The sequence below is a fragment of the Tyto alba genome, unplaced genomic scaffold (assembly GCF_018691265.1).
Source record: "Tyto alba isolate M040663 unplaced genomic scaffold, T.alba_DEE_v4.0 Super-Scaffold_2, whole genome shotgun sequence".
NCBI classification, from domain to species: Eukaryota; Metazoa; Chordata; class Aves; order Strigiformes; family Tytonidae; genus Tyto; species Tyto alba.
This window is the reverse complement of record NW_024881282.1, coordinates 44,169,874-44,185,108: the sequence shown is the minus strand read 5'-3', so window position 1 is coordinate 44,185,108 and position 15,235 is coordinate 44,169,874. Positions and strand designations below refer to the sequence as shown.

General features: G+C 32.7%; 1 protein-coding gene across 1 annotated transcript in view; it reads left to right on the top strand.

The window, feature by feature from the left end:
- Positions 1 to 15,235, top strand: part of LRRIQ1 (leucine rich repeats and IQ motif containing 1) — a 112,073-nt gene that overhangs the window by 12,905 nt on the left and 83,933 nt on the right. Inside the window, exons 10-13 of the mRNA XM_032999856.2 lie at positions 4,142 to 4,335; positions 5,133 to 5,260; positions 11,275 to 11,348; positions 11,643 to 11,736. Of these exons, the coding sequence (XP_032855747.2) occupies positions 4,142 to 4,335; positions 5,133 to 5,260; positions 11,275 to 11,348; positions 11,643 to 11,736 (490 nt within the window). The remainder of the gene's footprint in view (positions 1 to 4,141; positions 4,336 to 5,132; positions 5,261 to 11,274; positions 11,349 to 11,642; positions 11,737 to 15,235) is intronic.

Genomic DNA, 15,235 nt, shown 5'->3' with positions numbered 1-15,235 from the left:
AACAGCCTTCGTATACTCTAGGGACTTGGGTTTTGGTGCATGACATACTTTGAAATTTGTAAAGGCCACCAAAATATGGGTGACTATAGGACTTCAGTATTATAGTCTTAACAGAGATGAATCTTCGGAGATGTGTCCATTGAAATAAAATCTTATGGTCAAGAAAAAAAATTGCATATGACAAAGTAATTAATTTTGAATAAATTGAAACTTGAAACCTGAAAACGTGACTTTCTAGTTGCATTCTTAGTCTGTGCTAAATCTAAAGATGTTACTTGGAAAGACTGCAGATCTGGGAATGGAAAGGAGAAAAGGAGATTTTGATTTTATTTGTCTTGATTTGGACTTTAAAGTATGTGGACATACTTTATTTTTCTGCTGAGCAGAAGGAAAATAATATAAAACAATTATTAAGCTGATAGATGAAACACATTCACTCAAGACATTTATATAAGGAAATGGTTTCCACTGTTTAAAAAAAAAAAAAAGGGGAGACTGAAACAGTACGAACATGGATAATGCAATTCTGTGATAAATAACAAGGGAATAGCAAACAGGAAATGGGAAAGCTTTAAAAAAAAATCTCTAGATTTAGAGGGTTTAATGTTGGGTATAGAAGGTTTAAATATTTTTCATATTTTTTGCTAATATGTGCAAATTTGGAATGTCAGTATTTGTGAACAGAGTTTATAATACCTGAGAATAAAGGTGCTGGAATATCAATGTTTACTGTAAAAGCTTATCAGTACCCTAATGAGAAACAATAAAATAAACTGGTTAAAGACACTTTGTCTATATCCTTGTGGCCAAGGGTGCTGGATAAGATTCTTACTAAGGTTTACCTCATTTGATAAAAATGTCTGCAAGGTTACTGTAATAATGACATAATAGTAGTGTATGACAACTAGAAATGTGGCACCTGTGTGGAATGTAGTATCTTTGTACAGGCCGAGTGCAGTAAAATCCTCTTGTACTTTCTGTTTCGTGCACTGTGCTGCTATGTTTACTGAGTCTCTAGTGAATTTGAGTGGGTAAATAAACGTTCACAAAGATCAGCTTGGAATCTGTCTCTCTCCAGAACTGATTTGAGGATGTCCGGTTAAAACAGAAACATAATACAGGATTTATTTCCTACAATAACCTATTGGTTGTAAGTAGTCTCTTAGAATACACAAAAATGGATTTATGGGTTTTAAGAAGTTAATGCATCCCTCCCATCTGTAAACCTTTCAGGATGTCCCTTAGCAATTTTGGAAGCTGCACTACTTGCAATGTTATCTATTCATTCAGCTTCAGCAAAGTCTGTGGGCTTTTTCCTAAGTAGTATGGCTTATTTATGTTTCCAATACTTATGTTTTAATAACTTGTTGCAGGAAACTTCAAGCATGCTATGATTTCCTTCTTTTTTTCTTCTGTCATTGAAATATAGCATCCGTAGGGGAAAAATTAGTTGCTAGAAAACCCTTAAAAATAAAAGTATGAGAAATATGCCTCAATTATGCTTTTCCACTTAAGAATGCATAAACACAAATTAAGTAATTGTGTCAGTAATACACTGAAGTTCAGTGCATACCTTTGTATTTGGAAGATGAATGCTTTACTTAAAAATTTTCTTACACAAAAAGTGGCATTTTGACTCGAGTCATAGAATACGCCTTTGTAGGGTGTCTATACTGCCATAGTATGTTGACTAAAATCCTGGCAATGCTGCGAATAGCAGTGCACAACCATGGATAGTCTTAAGTGCTTCTTTGGACCTGCTCTTTTTAAGAAAGCATGTAGAGGGTTTTTTTATCAGATACACTTCAGTTTGAGTTTTTTGGTTTTGTTTTTGTTTGTTTTTTTTTTTTTTTTTTTGTGTGTGTTTTTTTTGTTTTTGTTTTTTTTTTTTTCATCTTTATATTCATTGTCAGCTTTCATTCCTCTCTTATCATTCATTTTTGTCACACGTAGAAGTTACTTCAGTACTGCATTTATAACTAAGACAGAGTCCCTAGCTAACTGACTCTAGCTGCAAGAGCTACTTGCATAAAGGTTCTCTACAAATCTTGCTGAAACCGTATGTTTTTCAACAGAATGCATTTTTCTATATACTGCTATGGCTGTTGTTGGTTGCATCATATGTAAAACAGACAATATCTCTGGAAATGTGCAGAAGACTTCCGTGCTTATTTTTAACTTTGCATGTGTGCATAAGAAACATTAAAATACCATCTGTTTATATTGCGTTTTGTCTTGTGTATGTTTCTGTTGAACTGTATTTGATAGTTCCAGAATAGATTGTAATCCCATTGTATGTAGCCTTGGCACGTCTGTTCTGAATGATATTTGGTCTAGTTAAACAAGACAGATGAGGAGGAGATGTAAAAAAAGTGCTTTGTGCAGCATGCAGAATAGGAAATTTCCAGACCCTGTATTAAATCTTCGCCTTTTCTTACTGTGTGTGCAATCAATCTCTCCTCTCTATCCCACTCCGGACTAGTTCAGTGCTTTTGAAGTTTCCAGTACTGCTATGCTGATAAAAGTGGAGATTTAACGACTATTCTTGTAAGGAAGTCTTGGGAGCTGTTAGTTTTAACACTATCTGAAACGAAATTGTTTTGAGACCACTAGATGGTGCTGGTTCCTTTTTTATTTTTATCTAAGCATGAAAGAAAATACAGACCAGGATCTTGCAGTCAGGATAGTATGTCATGGGCATGTTTGAAATTCTTTCAAAGTAATTAAAGGTTTGTCTATTTATTTCCTAAAGCAGAGTTTTGAAGTTACAGTGTGGGACATCTGTTTTAGATTTAGGGTGGTATCTCTTTAATATCAGGCGATTGTGTTATTTCCACTAGCTGCTTTAATTTTTAAATTACTGTGATTCAAAGGCTGGTATTTAGTTGTTTGGGTTTTTTTTTTGGTTTGTTTGTGGTTTTTGTTTGTTTGTTTGTTTGTTTTTTAAATGTATTGCTAGTTTCGTAATTTATTTTTTTTTACTTCTGTTTTCTCCTTATCTTTCATTTTTCTTTTTTAATTCCTCATCTGTATTATCGATAATCTATAATGCAAACAGGTCTCTGGTCTCATAATTCAGTTTATTCTTAGAGGATGATCACAAAGACGTTCACCTCTGTAAAGCTCGCACAGCTTTCTTTGGGGAACATGGGAAGTTTTGGGTGAGATAAAAATGAGACAAAGTATTACCTCACATAATCCTGTGAAGAATACATGAAAGAAAAGTAAATTCAGAAATTCCTTATTTTAAATATGTTTTGTAAAGGGTATCCCTTCAAAGAATTTTTACTACAGAGATACAGAAAAACTGCTTGGGCCTGTAGCAAGTCAGATGCATCAGTGCCATTGCAGAGCATCTAGCATGTGTAAGACCACAGAAAGACAGTGTGATTTTTTGCCTTTGTAGGAGGATGATTTGGGAAAAATTCTGTGAAAGAAACAGATGCTGACAGGAACCTCTTCTTTTGCATCTTTTTGGGGTAGAGATCTAAATTCTTGCTCTTTATACTAGCTGGCAGGAGTAAGTTCTTTGAGAGTGTAATGGCTATAGAAGTATAGCTTTATACTTAAAGGCACTAAATTTTCTTTATAAATGTCTTCATTAAATATATTTTATGACATAATTCCTTAATCAAGATGCACTTAAATAATAGAGGTGGTGCTGGCTTAAGTTTTAACACAATTTGTTCTTACCTTGCTGATAACTTAAAAAAACCTCCAACTTTTAAAAATGAAATAATGAAAATTGACTTTTAAACATAAATACTGGATGGGTTGTTTTAAGAGGGCTTTTAGCATTTCACAGAGCCCATAGGTTCTGAGTAGCAGTTATTAAGTACTTAAAGCATAGTAAGTATAGTTTATAACCAAAAGACTGTTCTGTTTCAACGGAAATGCTAAAGGGGTTATGAACTGTTATTATTGCTTGGTTAAACAGCATCAGAAATTTGTGAACTTCACACATTGTACATTTCATAGGGTCAAAATACAGTAATTATGTTAAAACCTTATACAAGACTAATATTAATTGTTACTATAGATAATATAAATATATTGAAAGTTCAGAGTTTTCGAAGTACTTGAACACCAACAGTTTTTTATTTCACTATAGCTTAATTCAGCTGAAATCTTTAATTTTCAGGTGGTCTGGAGTCATTGAAAAGTCTTCAGCAATTAATTTTGGACCATAATCAGTTAATCAGCACAAAAGGTCTTTGTGAGGCACCTACTCTCATTTACCTAGACTGCTCTTTTAATCATCTCACACAAATTGAAGGCACTGAGAATTGTGGCCTACTTCAAATTCTGAAGTTGCAAGGCAATAACCTCCAGGAGGTAAAAACTTTGAATTTAGTGACTGTTGTGCATGCGTCTTTGTTAACAGTCATAGTTTTCAGAATGCTGATGATGTGCTTTTTGTTTGTCGTGGGATATTTCATGCTCTTCGGTAGGATTTTTTTTTTCCCTTATTAGGGGGAGATTTTTCAAAGCTACAAATGGCTAACAATTCAGTATTTTATTGCTCTGAAGTACTTTAAAAATTGGCCCCTCAGTAGTTCTATTTTCCTTCTTTGTTTATAACATCTAGCCTTCAGTTTGTATTATATGATGCTGATTCTTTGTTTAAAATGTAACAAAATATTATTAGCATTATTTATAAGTAATAGTTCAGGCTGATTTGATGTATGCTGATCCTCCAAAAGTTGAAGTTTGTGCTGCAGCACTTAAAATAAGAAAGTAGTTTGGTAACTGTACACTTAGTCATATTTATTGACAATGAATCTCTTTTGAATCCAAGAGAGAAAAACCATTGTCAATAAGCAGCAAATAACTGCATGAATAAAATAGTAAGACTGTGGCTTTGGGGCTCTTGATTAGTTTTTATTTTTTAATTTTTTTTAGTTTATATTGACTGTTTAGACTAGGTAAAAGACATTAAAAAATACTTACCACCTGATATGTAGAAATTTTGTGTGACAACTGGTACATACATAATAAGGAAATTATATATATTTCCAGAATGTGTTTTTTGCTTGTATTTAGTAATGATTTATGAAAAACATGTGGTAAACATTCCACTGTTGTTTCTCTAATTTATATTAATTTTAAATAACCATCTCTTTTCTATTTAGTTTCCAAGACTGGAAAATCATGTTCTTCTAAGAGAACTATATTTGGATGACAATAGCATTTCTTCTATAAGAATGCTTTCTTTGTATTGGTTGCCTCTACTGCAGATTCTTTCACTGTCTCAAAATAGGTAAGCAAGAAACATTCTTTCACTTACAAAACTGATACAGAGGAATTTACTAACATAACACTTATCTGAAAAGTATCATTATAATTATGGTTACAATATCATTATCTTTTCCAGATAGTCTTTGAAAATGTGTGGTTGACAAATAATGAATTGGCTACCTTTAGCTAAGAAAATTTAAAACAGCATTAACTCTGAAAAATAATTTTTTTCTGTAAGATGTTATATGAAGATAATTTTTGAGCATTGTGGCATTATTAAAACCATGGTGTTTCTTTTTTTTTCCTTTCTTTAGCAATTGTTTCTAGAGTGTGTCTGTCAAACTTCATATTTCACAGCTAGCTTATTCAAAACAGACTTTCAAGGCTATGTTAAGTGCAACTACTAGAGCTAAAAAGGACAAATGAGAATGTTGCTTTTTATTTTACATACATATGTTAATGCCCTCCAAAACATATATTTGCTTTACTTTTTATAAAAAAGAAGAATCAAGACAAGCAGCAGAAATTTTTATTTGCCCACCACTTCACCTTTTCAATTTAAATTCTGCTAAAAAATAAGAAATGATTGCTATAATTTACAAAGTGTTAGTAGTAAAATTAATTTTAAATCAGTATAAATTAATTATTTTTCTATACTGTGACCATTTCACTCTGAACAAGATTGATCTCAGGTCTGTTACACACAATATACAGCATATGCACTCTGAACTAATCACTTTACTCTCCTGTTAGTGAAGAGATGCTTTTAGAGTGTGATTCATCTGCCATTTTTTAGTTGTTTGCTTGAGACTAATCATACCCTACAAGTGCCTGCTCATCTTCATTGACAGAGTCAAAATGACCAGCTTACACGTAGGTGTCTACATTTGAACAGATGAATCCCACACTATGTGATGTTTAGTCAACTGTAACTGGGAGGCTGTCAGAGAAAAGATCTGTAAGACTTGAGTCTCGTTATTATAAGGAATATCCTTCATGCAGAATTAATATTTTTTGAGTATATACAACCTATATTTTTATATAACTTTTCAGATTAATATTATGTCTAATGAAGTAGTATGCATGTAAACTCTTGGATTTAAATGTAAGACGTATCTATATTTATGGAATCTACTTTTCAAGTTGCTGGGCTTTTAGGGTTTTTTTGTTCTTCTATTAATTTTTCTGGAGTTTGGAGAAAATGCTTCCTGCCTGTGATTAACAAGAGCATTATTTGTTGAGTGTTAGGCTCTGAATCACATGGATTGATTTAATTAATATTCTTTGCTTTTTTTTTTTTTTGTTCCCTTGTGCAGTTCGTCTTTTTGTGAAACACACGGTAATGTGGCTCTGTCTTCTTGTAGTTTCCTCCTCTTCCTCTGGTTTCTTTTTTTGTTAATATTAAGGTGTATCTATGCTGTGTGTAATAAAAAAGTTGCAAAACTGCTTGAAAATCTCATGTGCCTGCCAGGGAGAGAACAGACAGGAGCATGGTCTCAGGCATAGCTTGAATGCAGCCTCTGGATCTAGATTGTGCTGGTCTGGCCACGTAGATGTACTTTATGTCACTCACCTATCCCATGATCTGATAGTTTTAAATGTCCATTGTAGGGCTTATTCTGGTTTTCCAGTGGCCAAACTGAGATGCAGTGTTTGGTGCACTGAGTTTCGTCTGCTGGACTGGGAGAAAGCACATATTTTGTATCAGCAAACTGGATGTGCTGAAAATAAGCACACAGCTCCTCCCCAAACAATTCTCTTTCTTTCCTTAATGTATCTGTAGTTTATCTCAAATCTTTGTGACAAACAGGACAAGATAGCCTTAAATGCATATTAAAAGCCTCAAAATTCCTGGCATTTCAGTAGCCTGCTCTGTTACACTCACTTTATGTACACTTATAAGCAGCTCCATATGTGTGTGCTATAGCATAAGTAACTCAATGTTCTAGAGAAGCAGTGAATGTAATGGAGTAAGCTGTTGAAAGAAAAGCTGTTTCTTTACTTTTATCCTACAGCTAGTGCAATTTTGTGAATTTTTTTCAAGTGTGCACTGAGTGCCATTTCCTTTTTACTGATTGCAGGAAGCCCATATAATGGTAATGCTGTGAATTTGTATTTTTTCTAAAAGTGAAGTGCTGTGAAAGAAAATTCTTACACTAATTTACAGGATTTTTTTACAGGAGTTACTTTGTCTGTATCATAAACCAGAAATTGCCAAAGATAAAACTCCCTAAATTAATTGGTTTAAACCTACAAGCTAGCAACAGGGAATTATAACAGGTAGTGGTTAACTTCTTCAAATATAAAAATGGCGGCTGTTTCACCACTACTGCTTTTATTAAGTGCTTTATTGTGGCTTTCCAATAGAAAGCACATACTTGGTCAATGTGCAGTTGACCAAAACCAGTGATGAATATCCTCTTGACTTGGTTACTGCAGAACTGGGACTGTGAAGATCTGTGCTCTGTTTTATAGCAGCTGGAGAACACAACTGTTAAGTTAGTTTTAAAAAGGCACATTTTCTTTTTCTTCTGTTGTGGATAGAGATTCAGGTGTAGGAGAGAAAAAACATGCCCCTGGGACTAAAGTTAATACATATTTAATATGTGTTAAGAGCTCATGTGGTATTTATATTTACGTGTAATCCCACTTAATTACGTAGCTTACTTGTCAATGTCTTTTTCATTTAGGAGTTTTACAGTGAAACAGTAAATCAATCTGCTTTCAGGTAGCCATTACTTTGGTTTTTTGTCCCCCAACTTCAAAACAGACAAATCTATCCCTCTTAAAATTTCTATTAATGTGGCATTAATATGGCAAAGTTCTTTCTTTGCTATCTCTTGTTTTCATTAAGATAACCTAAGTGTGATATATAAAAATTTAATATTTAAAAAAAATTCAGTCATCTGCAAAAATTCCTTTCTTTTGGGAAACTGGTTTGGCCAGAATCAAATTCTTTGTGAACATGTTACTCCCATGTTTCTGCAACTAGGTGCATACTATTCCTAAAAAGCTTATAACAGAAATGCTAAGAAGTCAGGTTGATTCTTTCTTAATACATACTGTTCTCCTTACTTAAATATATATGGGGTCTGTACATTTAAACTAATTTCTCAGCTATAAGAGTTGAACTTAGTGTCATTGAAAGCCATCATGTTTTAAGAACTTGAGTGCTTTTCCAGAGTCATCATCATGAATCTAATAGTCATTGGACGTTGAAATGTCGGTCATGAAAAAGCTATATTTATGTATGATGGTTTCCCCCATCCCATCCTTATCAGTCTAGATTTTTTTGATCACTTTCAATAATTCTTTGCTGCTGGTAAATTTATCTCTAAGTATGTGGTATTGTAGGCAATATTGTTGAAGTACTGCTTACTAGATCATTCAGGAAACAAGTGGCTGACAGATTTCCTACATTATATTTGACTACTACTTATAAATATGGTGAATATTGCAAATACAAATACTTCTATTTTCAAAGAATGAAAAAGAAATATGGGTTTTACTTAAAAATCTAAATTAATACAATTTTATTTTTCATTATTTTGCCCTCCTTTCTGCTAACCTCTTGTTACCAACAATGATAATTTTTCTGGGGTAAAGCAGATGCACAGCAGAATTTGGACCATCCTGACCAGTAACTGCTATTTGTGTTCAGAAAAGCAATTTTTATTTTCTCTGATGCATATTTTCAACTATTCTAGTCTCTTAAATCTTGTATTTTGACATAGAGTTTCTGTGGCTATCCGTGTCCTGTCCTGCTATGGCCTTAAATGGGAGCAGAAAGAGGAAGCTATAGGTTGCTTTTTTGTGAATATCTTTTACTTTTGTGTCTTCTTTGTAATTTATATCTCTCTTATGCCCAGGGCTAATGTGACAAGGTCAAGTAGTATTAAGTTTTCAGTAATGTCCTTTGTCTTTCTGGTTTGAATTTTCTTAGGAAAAAAATTAACAAAGAATGTCAGTAAAGGGAAAGCTATAGAATGACAGGGAAGCATTTTAACTCTCATAATGCCAATGGCAGGCAGGGATAGTCCGATAGACAATTTCTAATTCACCACAGCAGATACTGATAAAGATCCAGAGAACTCGCTCACTATAAATAAAAAAATACCGCATTATCTTTCATCCCTTCTGCGAAGTATGACATTTATTTTCCTGTATATTTCTGAATATGTGAATCTGTAATCTGAATCATGGATTTTCAGTCCTTGCAGCCATACTGTTAACCACTAAGATTTATGATGATACTTGTTACAAATATTGAATATAGTTATATACTATTGACTGGTCATGAGAACCTAAAATGCTGATATTTGTAGTACTATGTACAGATCTATACATACGGCAAAATGCTTTTTAGAGTTAATATTTCTTCATACTTATTTGATTCCATGGAAGACCGGCAGGGAGGTAATAAAACTAAACAGGACTAGGACCAGGACAACTTTACAATATGGTTACAGAAAGAAATGGAAGTATAGTGACACATACTCATTTGGCTTTATATCTGTTTCTCTGAATTTACTCTTGAAGTGTTATGTTGTCATACAGAAATACTTGTCAACTGAACATGGAAATTATTTTTTTGTGTTTTTCATGTGGTTGAATTTTCAGTAAGGTTAAAGAGTCTACAACCAATATTTGGTCCAGAATTTGTCTACCAGAATTTGTCTACCAGAATTAAATCTAACTCTGTCTTTCATTTATAATGCCTGTGCTGGCAACACAACATAGCCACACATTTCAGCAACAAATAAGCATTTTTGGCTCCAACCAGTTGTAAGTTTGTAGAGTGAGTGGGTCTCAGTTTTTTGAATGGTCATGTTTCTGACCATAAGAATTCTGATTTATAGCTTTCAAAGGCACTATAACCATAGGTCTCAGAAACTGCTTTCCATGAAAATTAGCAGTCACAAAGTGACCACACACATTGACATTGGTGTTACCATTCTCTCATTATGTTTAAGCCTTGTCCTTACAGGGATGAAACAAGCTACTTAAACGTGTTTTTTTTTTTTTTTTTTTTTAATATATAGTTGATTTAGTATGTGTTTATACGCAAACATTCTAGTTTTAGTTGAAGACTGTTTTTTTTTTTTTTTTTTTTTTATCTGGATTTTAATTTTTCCTCCCTCTTTCATATTTAAAATAAAACAAAATAAACTTTTAATCTGAAAGGTAATATCTGGAAATAACCTGGCAGCTAACCAAACTGTTCAACTTTCACCTTGACTGGATGCTAATGTTTTAATAGTAGTGATAACACACATCTTACAGTCCAAAATCCTTCATGCAGATGATATCAGCTCTGTTTCCTTACATTTACTCTTCAATGTTACAAATAAGAATTTTGTCACGGCTTTACTACTGCTTTGCTGCTTTATTGCAAAAGAAGAGGTCTGATGTGCAAGAACAATTCTGTAACTGTATAATAGGCACCTATTTGTCACTGTCTTATAGAAGTAGTAAGATAGAGGAAGCACTAAAGATACATTACAGGACAGTGCAGCCTTGACATGTTAAGAAATACAACCGTGACAATAATTATGTTAATTTTAGGATCTAGGAAGTAATGTGCTTAATGGAGAGCAGAAACAAACTGACAAGAATTTTGAGCAGTGAGAAATGAAGGAAGAAGAAAAAGGAAAAGCAGATTTTATTTGTTCTCCAGAATCAGGATCTTCTGTTAGTTTCATTCTAGTTATGGTGCTTAAAGAAATGCCAATGGAGTTGTGTAACTTTTTCAAGACTTCAGATCCTCAGCACTAAATGTAAGAAACAGAATGAAATTTTCACCAGATAAAACAAAACATTAATGATTAAATATTAAAAACTGAGCTACTGGGAAGACTAAGAGATGCTTTCAAGTTAAAATTTTGGTAATTAGTTCTAGCACCTTGGATAGCTAAATGAGTATTTTCATGTGTAAATAAGTAAATTGTCATAACTGTAAAAGATTCTGATGCCTTTCTGTTTATGAACTGCTGTTTTATTTAATTGAAAAAAAACCCTCTTCTGTTTTGTTCTTAGATTAACTGAGTTTGTACCTTTAAATTCATTTGTATCTTTGGAAAAGTTGGATATCAAAAATAACTGCTTGTCAGGTGAGTTGTATAGAAAACATAAAACCCCATTCAAACAAGAACTTAATAATTAAATTATAAACATATTTGAATTTGATTGTTCCCATTTATTTATAAGATGCATTTATACAGAAAACATAATTTTTCCAAGCATGGATGTTATAGATATTGATTATAAGTATACTGTATAGGTAGCAGAATTGCTTGTAGTACTTCATAATGTTGGTGCATTTTACTTTTGTGTAAGATTTTAGGAGAAATAATATGGTTCTGCATTTAAATTTATATTTAATTTTCTTTCCTACTGCATTACAGACCTTAAAGGCATCATTACATGGTTAAGTGGTTGTCATAAGCTAAGGGAGTTGACACTCAATGGAAATCCTCTTCTCCAAGAAAGGAATTGGAGGTAAGAAAATAAATTAATTTGCTAAATCAAAAAATCAAAATAAGACAAAACCTAGGTGTATATACATCTTGCTCATCGATCAAAATCAGCCAAAAAACTTGGTGCACATATGTTAGTTAAATAGTAGAAATTAGGTAAGTATGAACATTACCACAAATTGGAAGAGATTTATATTAAAATAAGAAATAAAATTCAATTCTGTGATCATTGTTTTGTAAGAATTCTAGTATGTAGTTTTATTTAAACAAAAATCTTGATGTTTGACCTCGCACTTGGAACCTTAAGAAGCAGTTTATGCTAAAACTCAATGGTGGTGTCTCTGTAGTGCTAAACTGTTACCAAAATGAGTATTTTTCTTTATGACAGTTTCTCTAGGAAAATGCAGAAATTATGGTATAAGCCTTCTTTGTGCTGTTTATTTGTAAACCACTTTCTTGTCCATTGATCACAGTATCTTCTTCTTCAGCATGAATTTTGGTTGTTCTTCTTTAGTGACAATTTTACCACCTTTGGTAACTTTAACTTTCTGACTGAGGTTTCGTCTGACCTTTATTACCCTGTTTTACATTTCATTAAAATTTTTTCACATACATCACCCTTTTATCTTTGTCTTTCATCTGCACAGTTTAAAACCTTTATTTTTTCTCTGAATATTAACGTTCTTACACTGCTTATTTGCCCTTCTTAGAACAATCAGTTTCTGACTACCACATAGTTTCTTAGAGTGTTTCTCTTTCTGATTTACTGTCTTTTTTCTTTTTCTTTTCTGACTCCCTTCCAGCACTTCACCCATTCACTGCTTAACAGTCTTGCTGCTGTGACAGGTTCACGCTGCACATGGCTAGAGAAAGGGTGGTGTCTGTAATCAATGTGTCAAGGAATCCTTAGCTTAGCACCTTTTAAGGAAAAAATTAGAAGAAAAAATCAGAATGAATGGTTGATTTTTCCTTAGTAGCTGAACCTTTTTCTTGTTCTGACAATTCTTTATCTTTACACCAAAAATTAATATCTGTTATGAATATGAGAGACCGATGTAAATATAATGCTATTATTTGCCTTCCAGTGATGTATATACTGAATAAACAGCTGGTCTTGGAGACTATTATATGTGTACATATGACAACCGGATATGGTAGAAAGGAAATTTCACTTATGAAATTAGATGCAGTCACCAGAAACCCTGAAATGAGTGGTTGTGATAGGATTGTATTTGTAAGCCATATGAATAAAATTGTATATGGAGAGGTTTTTTTGTATGTTTTTTTGTATTTTAGTAGAAGTCTTCTGGTTTCTTGAGAATTCTGTGGTCTGAAACCCTGTACATGGACCAATGCCATCAAGACTTAAAGACTGAGAGAATTTCTCAGCAAATGTACAGTAGTGCTGTTAATTTAATGTGAAGTGTTCTTTCATCATCCTTAGAATTAATAATTTCTAGTCTACTTGCCTTCAACAGCAGAATGACAAGTTGGAAATGCAATTTTAGATTTTTAGGTGTGGTCCCAGAATACATGTGTTGAAATGGTAGAGTGTCTTGTAATGAACTCTTACTATAATTCCATTAAATGTAAAGAAGCATTTAATCAGTAAGAATTTAAGTCATTACCAATTCTTTCAGCTAAGGAAATCAAGTATTTACTTAGGAAATTGTTGACATAATAAAATGTCTGAGGAAATTAAATGAGACATAACAGTTGGACTTTCATTTTGGAAGTAATTAAACAGATGACTAAAGTTTTTTAATAGAAAAATATGATTTTTTTTTTTTAAGCTTAACAATTTTGAAAAATGAGCAAAAATGATCTTTGTATAATTTCAGGTAAGTTAAAGGTGAGGCTTTACACTGCAATGTTACACAAGAATGTATTCAGATAAGTTGTGTTCATATTTGTTATATTAGATTGCCCAGTATAGCAACAGAAAAGTTTGGGGTATGTGTGTTTTGAAGTATGTGTTGTTCTGAGAGAAAAAACAAAACCAAAACCACCCGTACATGTGTATCTTCCATTAGAAGATTTTTGTACAAATTTCTGATTAGTACTCCAGTGGAAAAAAACCTATTTGAAACATTTAGTTGGAAATGTTTGAATAGTTTAAAAGATAGCTGTACAAATACATTCTTGGTTGGTTTATTTGTTTTTTAGTGAACAGACTTTTTTGCACTCCCATGGTTCCTGCAGGTAATTTTGTGAATAAAATTCAGTGACTGTGACAGTATTTTAAATTCCCATTTGCATTGTTTTAAGTCCCACTGTTTTAAAGAACTGTTATTTCAATTGTAACCTGGAGGGGAGAAGCTTTCTGAATTCCAATTTAACTATAAGAACTGACACTTTAGATTGCTTGACCCAATAGAGCTTTTATGATTAGACAAGAGATTCATTTGTCTAAAGGATTTAAAGTATGGGATACTATAAAATATGGATTTGCTGAATACAGCATTGACCATAACTTCAGGCAATATGTTCAAGTGAACTTTACATAACCCCTTGATACCAACAAAGGAATTAGTTGTAAAATTTCCCAATCGGTTTTGTACTTTCATGTCCAGCCAGCGATAACACCAACAAAAGTGAAGTAGTAAGAAATTGCTTTTTAAAAATTAAACCCTGGGATCAGTCTGAGCACTCCTAGGGGAATGCATTTCAATGCTGTAATGATTAATAGAGCTTCTTAAGTGACAGAATATTCACCAGGAAGTTTTCACTAAATGAAATATTGACTCAGCCTTTCACCAGGAGAAACCCAGCTGGAAAAACTAGTGTTGAGATCCCATAGCTCTAAGACACAATACTTCCAGCATCAATCAACTTTAATATGGCACTTTTTTGATGTATCACTATTCAACATCAGCTTTGGTAATTTCTTTCTGTGTTCAGGGACTGTCTATCTAAACTCATTGTTTTATTCCAAATGTGTTTCAGACAGTGTTATTCTTACATTAATGGGCAGTAGAGAAGGAAGGGTTTATATTTTTAAAAAACTAATATTCTCTTCTGTTGAGCTACATTTTGTAATATTCTAACACATTCATAGAAACTTTCTCTGATTTTAAACTTAGTATATATTGTCTGAGCTCAGTAATAGTCTTTTACCTTCACAGGGAATAGCGAGTTCTAAAATTTTGAAAGCAGTAATATCTTTTTTTAATAGTAAGGGGATTTACAGCCTACAATGTGTATTGTTTCAAGAGTTCTTAAGTGTTAATTAAAACTAATTTAATGAAAATATTGAGTGTTGATGTATTGTTTTAATAATTTTACAGTTTTGAAACTTTCAACTAATTTGGTCTCATATAAGAAATATGTGAAACAAGGTTGCAGTACTATATTTCACAAGGTTGCAGTATTAATTTCACAATAACCTAAAAGAGGGAGCATTGATGATACTGGCTTTTTAAGTTGGTAGATAAGTTTCTCATACATTTTTTTCTAATGTCAGTGGCCCCAACTGTCCTTTCATAGCAAGAAAATGTCATCTCTACTGTCATCTCTTTCAC